This window comes from Microcaecilia unicolor, chromosome 1 (genome assembly GCF_901765095.1).
Source record: "Microcaecilia unicolor chromosome 1, aMicUni1.1, whole genome shotgun sequence".
Lineage (NCBI taxonomy): Eukaryota > Metazoa > Chordata > Amphibia > Gymnophiona > Siphonopidae > Microcaecilia > Microcaecilia unicolor.
This window is the reverse complement of record NC_044031.1, coordinates 311,238,382-311,254,660: the sequence shown is the minus strand read 5'-3', so window position 1 is coordinate 311,254,660 and position 16,279 is coordinate 311,238,382. Positions and strand designations below refer to the sequence as shown.

Sequence of the window (16,279 nt, the reverse complement as noted above, 5' to 3'; positions counted from 1 at the left end):
CTCCTGTAATCACACCCCTTTTTGCCTGTGTGCATTAAAATTTAGGTGCAGTGCGTTAACAGAATACGCTTAGGGAGTTGTACACATACATTCTAATTATTGCCAACTAGTGCTTATTGCTCGTTAAATGCTGTTAACAATGCTGATTGACTTGTCAATCAAGTTACGCATGTTGTTACAGAATATGCTTTGATTTCAGTGCAGAACACTAGACGTGCTATATAGAATCCGGGGGTTAGTGTACTTCTTGCTGACCTTCTGAGATAAGTATTTAGGTGAAGCTATAATTTCTTGCTCACCAGAGGCTGTAGTGATTCTCCAAGAGGTTACTGTGCCAGTTGGGGGAGGGGGAGAAGAGCGGGGAAGTGCCTTCCTGATATTTGGAAGACGAATCAAGAAATTTTCTGAGAAAAAAAAGAATAGAAAAATGCACAGTCCAGGAGGTTGATGGTTATCCTGGGAGACTGTAGCTTGAGAGTAGCATAGGATCTCTTTAAATTCAGACAGCTGATAGTAAAAATAAGTTTAAAAAAATAATAACCCACTAGAGAAGAAACAAATAAGTACAATACAAAAATATTACAAATGTGCAGTAATAAGAATAAAGAAAGGAAATGTCAGCAGCAAGTTATGCTCTGAGTGCAATGCTTGGAGGGAGGGGATAAGAGCTTAGATGAATCTGTTGCTCAGCAGAGGTTATAGTAAAGCTCTAAAAAAACAATTGTGGCAGTTGGGGGGGGGGGGGGGGGGGGGAAAGTGTCTAAAAACTGTATGTGAGAAATGGGCCTAACATTCAAAGCAAGTGACAAATACACACATTAGCAACAAATAAGATGTTAATGTGTGTATGTTCAGCACTTATATGGCTAAAGCTAGGCTGTCTAACTTGCTAAATGATCAGATTTTATCTGCAGAAGAAGGGGCTCACATTGGAGAGGGACAGATGTGGAGTCAGCAACTGTATATTGAGCGGCAATATTTAACTCTTAGAAGTTACGCATTTAAAATTAAACTTGGTAAATAGAAGGCCTAACTTTAAACAGAGAAGCGCTAATCCCAATATGGTCGCCAATCAGCCATATTTTCACTGGCCCTAGTTAAAAGGATAGCACTGTTCAATATAGGAATAAGTAAGGCACCAGTACCAGCACTTAACCTTATACACTACAGTATCATATTGCACGTAGCTATCTGGTTTCCTTTTGCAACCAGTTGTCATCTGTGATGTTCTACGTCATGATATCCCTTAATAAATTTTTTCTTTTAACACACTAACTACAAATTAAATATACCACAATTCGTTTTTTTATTTTAATAATATCAAAAACTATCATCTTAATGAATAAACATAAGTGCTCTATCGCATTTTACTCAGTTTTCCTATTATCACATCATTCATACATTCCCATTCATACAACACAGCTGTCAAAGCTTAACACTGTAGCGCAATACAAAGATAGTCTCTACATTAGATTACTAATGAAATTGCTTCCTCTCCACTGAGTCCTGTGAATCTTTTTCCTTTCCCTTTATGGATCCTTAACATTATAGATAAACAGTTCATCATTTATCACCATTATCTTATAAAGAGTTCAGTCATTTAAATCCATATGCTTATTTTAAGCTCTATTAGTTCAATGCTGATCCATAAACCACTTATCTTGAAAGCAACTTCGTGATGTATTTCTGTCCTTGTTCTCCTGTAGTTTTTCTCTGTATTCTTTTCTCTATACTCCTCATACGTGCCCTGTACGTTGTACATCCTCAGGCCAGCTGTAGACTTTTCCTTTCTTTCCATCGCTTATTGAACAGACTGTTGTGTTCCCTTGTTCAATCCGAGTTAAACCCTACGCATTCTAATGCGTTTCGCTGATAGCATCTTCAGGGGCTCAACTTATAGCATAGTATCGACTGCTTAATCCGGGTGGGTCTCCACCAGATGTCTGAAGCAATGACAGGACACGTATGAGGAATATAGAGAAAAGAATACAGAGAAAAACTACAGGAGAACAAGGACAGAAATACATCACAAAGTTGCTTTCAAGATAAGTGGTTTATGGATCAGCATTGAGCTAATAGAGCTTAAAATAAGCATATGGGTTTAAATGACTGAACTCTTTATAAGATAATGGTGATAAATGACGAACTGTTTATCTATAATGTTAAGGATCCATAAAGGGAAAGGAAAAAGATTCACAGGACTCAGTGGAGAGGAAGCAATTTCATTAGTAATCTAATGTAGAGACTATCTTTGTATTGCGCTACAGTGTTAAGCTGTGACAGCTGTGTTGTATGAATGGGAATGTATGAATGATGTGATAATAGGAAAACTGAGTAAAATGCGATAGAGCATTTATGTTCATTAAGATAGTTTTTGATATTATTAAAATAAAAAATGGATTGTGATATATCTAATTCGTAGTTACTGTGTTAAAGGAGTATATTGATAGTAACTAGATTGAAAATTTTAGATCTCATAAAAGTAAGGGTGTTAGTAAAATTTTAGAGATAGGGATTAGAAAGGAGGCTTAGGCTGTCTGTAGTGATCTTAAGCTTCCCAGTGTCTATCATACCCAACATTGCGCGATTTGTCCTTCCTCAGGTTCAGTTGGCAGAAATGGAAGCCTTTTCCCTGACCTCAGACAAATCTTCTTCTGCACTGGCTGATGACCTGAGCTTAGATGATCACAGTGTGTGCCAATTAAACACAAAGGAGATGAAGGTAAGGGCTCCTTACAGACTTTCATATTTACTTTGGGAATTCCAGTAAAGGAACACTTTCAGGGTAAAGCAGAGCTGCCAAGGGGAGCCCAATTTTTGAGAGGGAGATTTTAGAACATGCCTCTAGTATCACCCACTGCCTCCTGGCTCTACGCCCTGGTGCACCTCAATTCCACAGCCGCAGCACCAACAAGCCGTCTCCCTCTCTTGAAGCAGGATACACCTTAATAAAACATCATCACCTGTTGTCACAGGACCAGTCTCGCAGTAATATCTGTGAGATTTTGCACACCTTGCACTTAAGCATATAAATATGCAAATTTGTGCTGGTATTTTCTAACACACTGGTTCCCAAAACTGGTCCTGGAGGCACCTCAGCCAGGCAGGTTTTCAGTATATCCACAATGAATATTCATGAGATAATTTGCATGCAGCAAACGACAGAGGGGGGGAGAGGGGTCCTGAAACGACAGGGGGGAGGGAGAGGGGTCCTGAAATGACAGGGGGGGATGGGGTCCTGAAACGACAGAGGGGGGAGGGGGGGGGTCCTGGAACTCCACTGGAAGGGGAGGGCCGGTCCTGGAACTCGAATAGGAGGGGTGGGAGGGGGGTCCTGGAACTCGAAGAGCAGGGGGGGAGGGGAGTTTTGGAACTCGGAGAGGGGAAGGAGGGGAGAGGGGGAGGGGGTCCTGGAACTCGGAGAGGGGAAGGAGGGGAGAGGGGGAGGGGGTCCTGGAACTCGGAGAGGGGAAGGAGGGGAGAGGGGGCGGGGGGTCCTGGAACTCGGAGAGGGGGAGGGGGTCCTGGAACCTTGCTAGCGCCCGTTTCCTTTCTGTTGGAAACGGACCTCTTTTACTAGGATTCTATAACAGACTTTAGGTGTCCAGATCCTGTTACAGAATTAGTACTTAGTACCCAGTATTTTGGTGGTAACTTTTGACACACTTTATAGATTTGCCCCAATCGTGGATTTATACATATAAGGCTAGATTCTGTATATAGCACCTGAAAATTCCATGCGGAAAAAAATACACCTAGGCATATTCTGTAAAGTACGCCTAAATTTTATAGAATAGGTTTACATTTCTGTGCAGTATATAGAATAACCCCAAGCGCCTGTCTACTGGACCAAATGTAATCACAACCATTTACTGTATTACTTCATGTAAATTCCGACGCTTAAATTAGGCACAGGGCTGGTGTATTCTGAAACACGCATAGATTTTAGAAACGCCCATGTCCCACCCATGGCCATATCCCCTTTTCAACTATGTGCCTCAGGATTTACACACAACAAGTTACAGAATACGCTAATGCTAATTAGTGCTGATAATTGCTTGTTAACTTCCAATTAACAGTGCTGATTAGCTAGTTAACCAATTAAGTTACGCGCATTGTTATAGAATCCTTCGGTTTCCGCACAGAAATTAGGGCACCATATATAGATTCCCAGGGATAAGGTTAAATTCTATATATGGTGCCCAAAAAAGCACTATACTATAAGCTGCCCTTAAAGTTCAACGTGGTTTATAGAATAGCGCTTATGCCTGGAAATCACACCTAACTTTAAGCATGGCCATTTGCACCAATTGAAACATGGTGCAAATGTGCATGCCAACATTAGGTGCATATCCCCATTATTCTATAGCAATGCTCATAAATTTTAGAAATGCCCCTATTCCGCGACCCTTTTTCAGATCGTGTGTACATTTTAGGTGCAGATACCATGCCTAAATGTACATGCATAAATACCAATTAAATCTAATTAGTGCTAATAATTGCTTGTTAAAAAGCCAATAATTATCACTAATTAGCTTGCTCATTTAAATTACATACACAAATTAAGTGCCTGCCCAAATTTGCATGTGCGATTTTCCATTGCAGTAATCCACATGGACTAGAGCCATTTGGATGATGTTGTGGAAAACATCTCTTGGGAAGTATTGCTTTTTGCGTTTAAGTTTTCACATTATGTGGAACATTTTCTTTGTGGTGGCTTTAGTCTGGTTTTCGAGCGATAAGTTGCAGTCTATGGTGAATCCTAGGATCCCTGAGATTGGGAGCAATGATCCCAAAGCATTGATGGTTGTGTAACGTCAGTATATTGTATGGGGATGAGAGTATGAGGCAGTGTGTTTTTTCCCTATTCAATTTCAGCTTGAAGGCTGAAGGCCACGATTCTATGGTTTTTGTGCTATTTGTGATATTAGAGATGATTTCTGCTGATTTGTTTTTGAAGGGAAAATAGATTGTTACATCATCAGCATAGATGAAGGGATTGGAGCCTTGTTTGGATAAGGACCTGGCCAGAGGGACCATCATTAGGTTGAACAGTATAGGTGAGAGTGGTGAGCCCCGTGGGACTCTGCATTCCGCTTTCCAAGGTGGAGAGATTACGGAGTTTGACTTCACTTGGTAAGACCTGGTGATCAGGAAACCCTTGAACCATGTGTCTTCCCTCCAGTTCCTAACTTCTACACAGAAACCTCCTACAGATTTGGTGGTCCATCATGTCAAATGCACTCGACATGTCAAACTGGAATAATAGGATGTTTTTGCCTATTGCGATTTCATATTTGAATTTTTCCATAAGTGTGATCAGCACTGTTTCAGTACTATGGTGGGGTCTGAAGCCTGACTGGGATTAATGTAATATGGAGTATTTGTTGAGGTTATTCCGTTAGTTGTTTTGCCACTGTACCTTCCATCGTCTTGGTCATTAGTGGTATGAATGCAACTGGTCTGTAGTTTGAGATATCATTGGTGGGTTTTCTTTGTGTCTTTTAGAATGGGTGTGAGCAGAATGTTACCCTTGTCCGTTGGGAATTGTCCTATATGGAACATAAAGTTTAGGTGGGTTGTGAGTTCTTCAATGAAATGGTTAGGGCGTGCTTTCATAATATAGTTGGGGCATGTATCTAGTAAGCAGTAAGTGGAAGAGAACTTTCTTAAAGTTTGAGCTACTGTCTCAGGGGAAAGATGGGTGAAAGATGTCCAAGTCCTATCCACTGGTGTTTCCTCTAGTTGATGATCTAGTTCGTCTATAAAGGTTGTGAGGTTGGTATCTTCCTGAAGTAGATTTTCTCGTAGTTTGATGATCTTCTATTCAAAATATCTGGCTAGTTCAATTGCTGGTGGGGTACCTTCGTTAGGTGTTGTCACTGTTTTGGTGTCAAGTAGGTTGTTAACTATCTTGTATAATTTCCTTGTGTCTTTATAGTTGGGACCTATGTGTTCCTTGTAGAATTTTCTTTTTGCTTGTCTTATTTTGCGTCTGTACTTCTTCTGTGTTTCCTTCCATTTGGCTATCGTAGATTCATTTTTATTTTTCTTCAATGCTTATTTTTGTCTTCTACAATGGGTTTTTAGTTCTTTCAGTTCCTCATTGTACCACAGGATTGGACTGTGTTTTTGTGAGGTTTTGGTTTGTATGAGTGCTATTTTGTCTAGGATGTTAGTGCATCTTGTCCCATTCTGAGAGGAATTCTGTGGAGTTAGTTGGTGATGACCACTGATTTTCATACATGGAGATCTAGAATGTTGTGTCAGTTTTTCCTCTTGTTTTGTATGAGGTTCGGCTTTGTGGTTGGCGAATTCCCATCTGTTTCCAATAAAGGGTCATATTTAGTTTAAAGTGGTCAGATCAGGGGGTTTCTGTTCATCTCTGGTTCTTTATTGAGAAGTTCTGATCTGTTGATAGTTTGTATGTTAGTTTGTCTAGTGAATGGCCTTTAAGTGGGTTGGAGTCAGTGGTGGCCTTTGGAATTCTCATAGTTGAAGAAATTTGTTGAATTCTCTTGTGCTGTCTGTGTGTTGATCTTCTAGATGTAGGTTTATGCTTCCTATTAGTATCACATTTGGGTTTGCTACACATGTGTTAGAGATAAAATCCATAAGGTTTGTCTGGGCTGCTCTCCAGTTTCCTGTTGGTCTATTGAATATGATGCAACATAGGTGGTTAAGTGGGGATTTTCTGATCGAGGTGATTTTGAGTTGCGGTGTTATGGATTTGGCAATGGTTTCCGTCATGAAGAAGGATTTGTAGATTCATGCGATGCCCCCCCCCCTTTTTTTTTTCCATTTTCTGGTCCAGTGTAGAATTTTATAGCCTGGGGGGCAGAGGTCTGAGATTATGGGATCTTCATTATTGTGGATCCATGTTTTGTTGAGGAAATCTAGTCCGAGGTCTTCTCCATTATCCAGTCCTTTACAGTTCTGTTGTATTTACTGTTGATCTAGCATTTATGTATCCCACTGGAATTGGAAGGTAGTTTTCTTCTGTTGTTGAGCTTTTGGGAATTTCCACTAGTTGCTGCTTCTTTGGTTTCTTGGATTGGTTTGGTCCATTTTTTGTCGACTGCTGTGTTTGATTTTTGGGTGGTTCTTTTCCTTTGTTCGATTTTTTTTTATTTGATGGAAGGTGGTGTGTCTGACTGTATGGTTTGGGTTGCATAGTATGGGTATAGTGTTGTGGCCATCTTGTGGTAGGGCTCCTGTTGAGGTAGCTAGCTATTGTTAGGATATGCAGTCCTAGGAGGAGTTTTGTCTGCTTCGGATTTGATTCTGAAGACAACGTACGGCATGTAAAGGTTCCAACGTGCCCTGGACGCGTTGCGCTTTGAACTAACAGAAGTCCTCTAGGTACTATAATGGCCTTGTCTCTGAGAGGATATATGTAGACTGCTTTTGGTTCGGATGCAAAGGGGAAAAGGGTCTTACAAGTAGATGGTGGCGCCTCCTAGACCTCCTGGCAAGTGGGGTTGAACATCTGATCCGACGTTTCGAGGCCTGTTCAAGTCAGGGGCTACCATGTGGGGAGGACAGCAATGCTTTCCGAGTTTCTCCCAATTGATCCCAGGGGGAGGAGTCCGGACACAGGTTTAATGTGTGTTCCTTGGCTGGTGTGTGGAGAGCCTCTCTGTCTTCAAAGGTCATCACGCTTCGATGGTTCTGAGAACTGGTCCATCCATCTCTGAGGTGTTGGGGATCTGCTATCGGCAGGCCCTGATTACTCACATCCTACCCCAAACTACTTAAAAAAAAATAGCAGTCTAAATAGGTACATCAGTTGTCACAGGGACAAATCACATAGAAGATTGTATATTTCCATTCTGTTTCTGAGCCAATTAGATAATCTTGCAAGACTGAAGATTTATAATGTCAGTACCTTGCCAATAAGGTTAGTTTTGACTTATACTTCTTCTGTCATAACTTATGCATGGCATTTCATTGTAAACTAATTCTGACTTTCAGTGTTAAATTAGAGTGTAAAATGTATTTGTTAATTGGGAGCTTGGTCAGATTTGAGTCTCCGCAGACACATTTATGAGCTGTCAGGCACCATGATGTAACTCATTAAAACTGTAGATCATAGAAGTTGGAACGGGGGGGGGGGGGGGGGGGGGGGGGGGGGGTGGGGGAGCCATGGGTGCCATGGCACCCTCCAAAATCTTGAGGGAGCAGGAGACGCACAACAGGCTCTCCCCACTGCCATCCAATACGCCACCACTGCTGCTGCTGTTTAAATAGTGGCAGCAAAAACAGAGAAAAAAGATTGTGGGGCCAGACTATTCCTGCACTTTTTCTTACACCTCCCTTTCATGCAGACAAAAAAAAAAAAGACACAAAGCAGCACAGGTAGTTTCAGTCTGCGTGCATTGATGTTAATAGGCGCATATTATAATTTGTGTTCACATCTGGATGAACACTATTCGATAAGGCACAGAACCTAACTCCCAAGGTGTGTATCTCAGAAGGGGGTGTGGCCATGGGCATGTCGGGGGCATTCCAAAAAGTTGTGCATGAAATTACAGAATATTGCCTAACCGTGTCTAATGGGTGCCAGCATTTACACCGGGTTTCAGCAAACATAAGTCTGGCACCCAAAAGTTAGGCTCAGAATCTGCGCTGTTATTCTACGTAATGCACACACCCTTTGTAAAATAGCGCTTAGTACAGAATTTTTTCAGCGCTTAAGTTTTGGGGCTATTCATTGAATTCCCTCTAAAATGTGTTTCTTTTTAAAATAATTGGCTTTTTAAGCTTTTGCATGGCCCCGTCTCCCTTTGTCTTTTTTTAAGATGACATAGGAGGCAGGTGCTATCAGCAAGGGATGGACTTTAAGGGGGTGATTTTCAGACAGCCCATACCACAAAGTTTTGGTGTCCATGGGTATTTTGCACCCATGTGCCTTGTAGCTAATTTTTAACTGGAGACAGCATGGCTGGTTTCATTCTGAAAACTATCTGTGGGTTTGATGGCCCCCAAGCATTTTTTCCTATACCTGCCTTTCATGCAGACAAAACAAAAAGAAAAAAAGCAGCACAGGTGGTTTCAGTCTGCAGGCATTGCTTTCCTACCCTGCCCTCTTCCTGTTTCTTTCTCCCCCTCCCCGCATAATATTTCCTTCACTCTGGCTAAAAGTGTTTGCTTTGTCGAAGCGCACACATACTTCAATCCAGACACGGATGGGCAATTTATAGAGAATACTATTAAAAAAGGTCCACTTCTGAAAGAAACGGGCGCTAGCAAGGTTTTCCTCGGAGTGTGTATGTTTGAGAGAGTGTGTGTGAGAGTGACTGTGTGTGAGAGAGAGAGTGAATGTTCGAGTGTGTGTGTGTGAGTGAGACTGGGTGCGAGTGTGTCTGTGAGAGAGTATGTGTGTGAGATTGAGAATGTGTGCAACCCTCCGAGTTCTAGGGTCGTCGTCCCCTCCCTCCCTCCATTCGAGTTCTAGGGTCGTCCCCCCTCCCTCCCTCCCTCCGAGTTCTAGGGTCGTCCCCCCTCCTTCCCTCCCTCCGAGTTCTAGGGTTGTCCCCCCTCCCCCCTCCGAGTTCTAGGGTCGTCCCCCTCCCTCCGAGTTCTAGGGTCATCCCCTTCCCTCCCTCCGAGTTTCAGGGTCGTCCCCCCCCCTCCCTCGCTCCGAGTTTCAGGGTCCTCCCTCTGTCCAAGTTTCAGGTTCCCTCCCAGTTCCAGGGTCCTCCCTCCCAGTTCCAGGGTCCCTCCTCCCTCCCTTCCAGTTCCAGTCCCCCTCACTATGAAGTTTAGAAGTCATCTTGACTAACTTTATTGGGGTTACGGCAGCCGCCAGCAGCGGTAAAAGGCGTGCAGGCTCGGCCCTTTTCTCTCTCTCAGCTGTGGTCCCGCCCTCATTTCCTGTTTCCGCAAGGGCGGGACCACAGCTGAGAGAGAGAAAAGGGCCGAACCTGCACGCCTTTTACCGCTGCTGGCGGCTGCCATAACCCTGACTTGGTAAGTGAAGATGACTTTTAAACATCGGAAGGAGGGGGGCCTGGAACTGGAAGGGAGGGACAACGACACCCTCATGTTTGACGTTTTGTTGCTTTGCCTGGCAACTATGCTGCGTCCCCTTCCCTCTCAGTGGTCAGCCTTTGACAGATGGTTAGAGGCAGCACGGACCCTATGAACCCTCAGTGCCACGGGAGTCAGCTTCAGAACGTTGGAGGTAGAAATTATTATATAGGATAAGAAGACTAAAAGGAATTAGCAACACAAAGCGCAGCAAACCAAATCAACAATGAAGTGGCCTTCCGATGAAACAGCAACTGGAGGCAAGGATAGTAGAAACCAAAATTTTATTTGAGGACCCAACACAGCCTGTGTTTTGGCGTTCTTGCCTGTGTTAGGGATCAATAAAGATCTCACAAAAAAGGCTTTGAATGATGATCATTCAGTTATAATCCAAATCCTGGGGTAATGTGACAAAGCACAGTGTTCCGAAAATCAGTGTAGTACAAATGAATACTTTTTTTTGTTTGTTTAATTTCAAATATAATTGATAAACAATCATTATCAAGCCTAAGCTTGTACAGAAAAGTATATTACAAACATAATTAATATAAGGAACATAGCAAAATAAAAGGCAAAAAAAATTTAAATATGTAAATATACTTAAGTTCTCATTTTGGATCCAAGATTACCAATAGTGGAATAAAAAAAGAAAAAAAATAGAACATATTCCAAAGTAATTAGAAACCTGTCTAACATAGAAGTGTCTTTTACTTTACAGAGCTCTAATAAATGTCAATAAACATTAACATTCTCTAAATCCCAAAGAGCGTTTGGTTACAAGGAATTCTGTAAGCTGAGATGGCTCAAAAAAAACATATTTAACTGATTGGAATCTGACTATGCATTTACACGGATATCGAAGGTGAAAAGTAGCTCCAATCTGAAGGACTCCTTGCTTAAGCAGCAAAAACTGCCTATGTCGTTTTTGAGTCTCTTTTGTTACATCTGGGAATATTGATATTTTGAGACCTATAAATTCTTTATCTTTGTTTTTAAAGAACATTTTCATGATTCATACTTTATCCAAAGTTAACGCAACAGTTGCCAGTAAAGTACAGGGAATAGCCAAATCCACATCAGAGGATTCAAGAATGGCTGAAACATCCAAAGGAAGTTCAGCTTGGTTAGTAGACGATTGTGCTTCTGTTGTTTTATTTGGAAGATAATATACCTGGGAAAAAGGGGGAATAGTATCTTCTTTAAGTCCAAAAATTTCCTTAAGATATCTGTTCAACATTTCCCTAGGTGTTCAAATGAATACTTTTAACATTTCCCTTTTAATAGCGGAAGAAGGAAATCCTTTTACCAATTCAAGGCCCTAATTAGAGAAAGATCTGCAGTTTTAGGTCTGATGCATAAAAAAGATACATTATAGAACTGTAAAAATACAAAGTAGGGTTATTAAACAAAAAAGAGGAAGACTTAGGGGTCAATTGTAGAGAACCTAGGTACCATTTACACGTATAAAAAAGGTCTTAAATGGGATATCACATTTGACGCACGTGTTGCTGGAGAATGGCTCTCTCGCTTGCCTTTCTCTGAGTTACTCAAGACCTCCTTTGTTAAACCCACTGATTTATTTACATATTACCCACTATCCCATTATATTAACTCTCTTCCCAAACCTAGACTTACCACTCACTACAGTATGACTTTGCGGAATTGACTGTCCACCTCTGTGGACCATCGGTTCTTGATTTCAGAGCTACATAATCGACTACTGCAGAAAAGTGGGTAGGCGAATTTTCACACTGTACAACAGAAATGGGTGGAGGACCTGGGCACAGAGGTGACCCTCGATCTTACACACACCATTGCACAAATTCATGCTGTTGTCTATTCAGCTGTGTTGAGTGTCAATTTTGGGTGCTTCCTTGAGGCTAATGTGACACCCAGGCAAGCGAGTCACATGGGTCTCTTGGTTACCCCTTCCTGTGCTAAATCAACATTCCACAAGCCTCCTTTTTCATACTATGTGGAACTGTCCCTCTATTTGGATTTTTTGGAAGCGACTTTTCAGTTTTCTCTTCAGAGTGGTGGGACAACTAATACCCTGCTCCTCTGTAGGCGCCCTTCTGGACCACAATGGGGAATTTGGTCTGCGAGAGGTGGGTAAAAAGAATTGGAAGAAATCTCTAAGATACTTGTGGCATTCCCTCTTCCCCCCCCCCCCCCCCCCATCCTATCTATTAGTGTAGTTCTACCCTCTATCCTGAAAGTCTTGTCTAAACCCCATCTCTCTACTTTCTTGTTTCGCCTTTATTTTAGATTGTAAGCCGACCAGAAGGCCTTCCTAGGGAGGGATAGTAAATAAATAATAAACTTGAAACTTAAATGATTGTTGACACGTAAGTCATGGAAAAAATGTATTTTACAAGTATGGGTTGGACGTGAGCCACCCTCGTTTTGGTCTTAAAGGGCTCAATTGCATACTGTAATGTTGATGGAACTATGTAGTGCTAATTACTCCTTTAAGAGAAGAGAATCATTTTCGTCTCTCTGGGTTAGACTATATTACCCTATTGCCTCCTAGAGCACAAGGTTTTGTGTTAAACAAATTGCATCTTTAACGGATTTCAGGATTTCCCTTGAGGTTTTCTCTTTATCAGGAGGAATAAGAACCCATTCTCCTGATCATAATTTGTAGTGTGTGGGGGGAGGGGGGGAGATGGGAGGGAGGGAGGAAGAGAGGTTCTTTGGTGGATTGGAATTGCTCACTGATAGTTTATTGTGTATGGGTGGGAGGGGGGATTGGGGAGATGGAGGAATTGCAATTTTCCAAACTGTTCAACTTGCACCAAATGCATTATTGTATTTGTTTCTTGGTCACTTTTGCAGACTGCTGTTGCTAACCTTTGGATGAATAAAAATATTTAACCATTAAAAAAAAAGGTTTTAAACATGTCAGTTATCATGCACATGTGAAGGGCAATTCTATAAATATGTACTTGCATTTCCGTGCCCCCAGCATGCATAAATGCAGGGAGAAATAGCACTTACACATGCAAGCACCCTACGCACTATTCTATAAGGGTGTTTGTATGTGCTGTCATGCATAACTCTAAGGGGTGTAGATGGAGGAGAGGCAGGGTGGGACATGGGCGGGTCTCCCATGTACACATGCAGACACCCTATGCACTATTCTGTAAGGGTGTGTGTACATGCTATCATGCATAACTGCAAGGGGGCATAGATGAAGGAGGAGAGGGGCGGGACTTGGGTGTGTCTCCCACTTCCACATGTAACATGCAGAATACTGGAAGCTGTACATGCCCTTGCCGGCAGTTACACCAGGTCTACGGTATGTGTAACCGCAGTGCATGGATTTTAGGCACACCAATGCCAACTATAAAGGAATCTGGGCACTCAGGCGCCATTTGGACCAGGTGAAAATGTATGTGTTTACATTTATGTGCTACTGAGGCTGGATCTGAGAACCTGCCGGCCAATACTCAAAACCAATTAACCAGCCGGGAACGGCATCCGGCTGCTTAAATGGTACTTAGCTGGCTATCCGCCGATATTCAGCGGGAGGTAGCCTGCTGTCTCGCACTGAATATTCAGTTAGCACTTAGCGGATAGCTAGTTATTACGCCTGATATATAACCAGCTATCCGACAATTTTCAACGCATCACCAGCTAAGTTCGATGGCTGCGTCAATAGCAGGTCTATCTTTGTCTGCTATGAACTTAGCCAGCCAGTGCTGAATATCGACTTCATCAGCTATGTTCTAAACAGCCAAAAATATACCGGATAGTCAATGCCAGTCACTGGAAACGGCCCAGCATTGAATATCTGGGCTCAGGACAGAAAAGGGGGAGGGGGCCCAAAAGCTGGCCTTCAGCCTATGCCTCATTTAATGAGGCATGTTTGTGACTCCCTATGGTATAGGGGCCCAGGGCAATTGCCCTGTTTGCCACCTCTGCTGAGCACTAACCGCGAGAGGCTGCCCGGCTACCTCCCACAGTCTGAATATTGGACCCTGTTTTATAAAAACACATTGTTGCCTATGTTGAGTATAAAATGGGTTTTAAATAGACAGCTCTTCATATTTCTCACTTAGTCTTGGTGTTATAAAATTGCAGAGCTAACAGGGAACCTCACTATCTTTAGAACCAGGAGTAAGATTACAAGGAAGAAGGTAAAATAAAAGGGTTCTTCACACTGAAAATGATAACATTACACTTCAGTAAGCATTTTTTGAATTACGTTGGAAGAGCACCTAGAGGTTCACGGCCCTAGTGGCTATTTCAGAAGGACTGAATTGATTGGTGCTGATGTAAAGATTTTCTCCGCTCACCATCTCGGAGTTCAAGAGTAATTGTTCCGGCCGTGGGTCATGCATGGCCGGAGTTCTACAGGGCTTGTTATTCTTTACCTTCTGCTCATTGCATACACGAATTTGCTCATATTTGGAGAAGGCAATTAAGACAATGTTGAAATCAATGGAGTGGTGACTTCTGTTAATGGAATTAGCTACAGTATGTGGGCTATTAAGTGCAGTGTTAAACATCTTCTTGTACTGGGGGAGAGGCTCATGTCTGCTCCAGCCAGCATTAGATGGGGCATTCGTTGTAGCACCAATTATCTTATTATAAAGCACCTACACATTTTACATGCCTGAATAACTTGTAGTCTTTTTTTTTTTTATGGTTTGGAAAGATGCTGGGGAACACAGATTCCTTCTCTATCTGTATAAGACTGATCATCAGTCTCTTCACTGTTCAAGAGCACACTGTATATAGGAAGAAGAAAAAAAGAGGCTCACTCTGCCTCTAACAGTGCAACTCTTTTGCCCCATGTTATTTATAACCAGAACAGAAGAAGCAATGCTTCCATACAGAACCTCCCCCCCCCCCCATTGGGTTACACACAAACCTGTGGACACTTTTTGAACTCATCATAAGCCTCTAATGAGCATTTAAATAAAAAAAAATTTATTCTAAAACAAATATATTTTTTAAGTAAAACTTACCATGCAACCAAAATGTCAAAACATCCAAAATATTTATACAGTATGAGTAAATTCCAGCTGACCAAGGCCTCTGAAGCATCCAGTTCCCTGATGCTGTATGGTCTACATACAGAGGGCAGTTTCCAAATAAACTGCATAGTTGTAAAGTAAATGAGTCCTTGTGATGTTCATACTGTATGTTTCACTACTTTTCAAAAAGTATAATAAGCGTTTTCTTGGAAGATTAGTATAAAATACCCATCCTAAAAGTGGCCATAAAGTTTGCCTTTGCTCTTTCGTGTGCATGGTGAAGAGGGGTAAAATAGCTTGCATACTTCTGAAAATATTTGTATTCTATTCCTCTGGCCCAAACTCACCTCTGGAAATGCCTCCTCACAACCTGGCTAAAGTGTGTGTGTGATCCGTGTGTTCCTCATATATATTTTAGCCACATCAAGAACAGTTTTCAGACTCAATCATTTACAGGGGTCTAGGGCATTGAAAATTGCCCTTAGGAAGGATAACTTCTAGATGACGAAATAGATAACCAAGGCCACATTTTAAAACTATGGAAGTATTTCATAAAAGGATCAGTGTGCACTGAGACATTCATAGAATACAAACAGTGCTGCTGAAGAAAGACATATATCTGGCGCCATGCATAACAGAAATCCCAATTTATAAAGAAAAAGAGACATCACTAATGGGTTTTTTTCCATAAACTGCACATATAAGATGTGATTTTTGCAACTTGCACTTGTAAGTAGTACCACTCAGCAGTAGCATAGCTAGACCTAGTATTTTGGGTGGGCCTAGAGTTAACTTGGATCAGTCCTTCCGTGCTCCCTCCCCATAGATATATAAAATGGGGGGTACCTTCCCCTCAGCTCCTCCTTCCCCCCTGTATTCAGTAATTCCCCCTGTCTCTGAACCCCCCCCCCCCCCCAAGTGTACCTCAGAGGTGACCACAGTGATTCATTTTTGCTGCCTGTGCCGGCCTGGTATGCTTCCCTCTGCCATATTCCGCCAGTAAGGAAACAGGAAGTGATGTTAATGAGAGTGAGATGCAGCAGAGGGAAGCCTGCCAGGCTGGCACAGGAAGCGAAAATGAATTGCTGAGGCCGTCTCTGAGATACACCAGATCAGGGTTCACAGATGAGGGCATATACTGAGTCGTCGGAGGAAGAGGGGGGGAGTGGGAGTGTGGTGCCACTGCTAGGTGGGCCTGTGCCCACCCAGACCCACCCGTAGCTATACCACTGCCATTCAGATGTGCAAGTGGCAGATTTTTT

The 16,279-nt window shown here is 42.3% G+C and overlaps 1 protein-coding gene across 1 annotated transcript in view; it reads left to right on the top strand.

Moving 5' to 3' along the window:
* LOC115473410 (voltage-dependent T-type calcium channel subunit alpha-1I-like) overlaps positions 1-16,279 on the top strand; it is a 935,734-nt gene that overhangs the window by 899,513 nt on the left and 19,942 nt on the right. Inside the window, 1 exon segment of the mRNA XM_030208356.1 lies at positions 2,603-2,722. Within this exon segment, the coding sequence (XP_030064216.1) occupies positions 2,603-2,722 (120 nt within the window).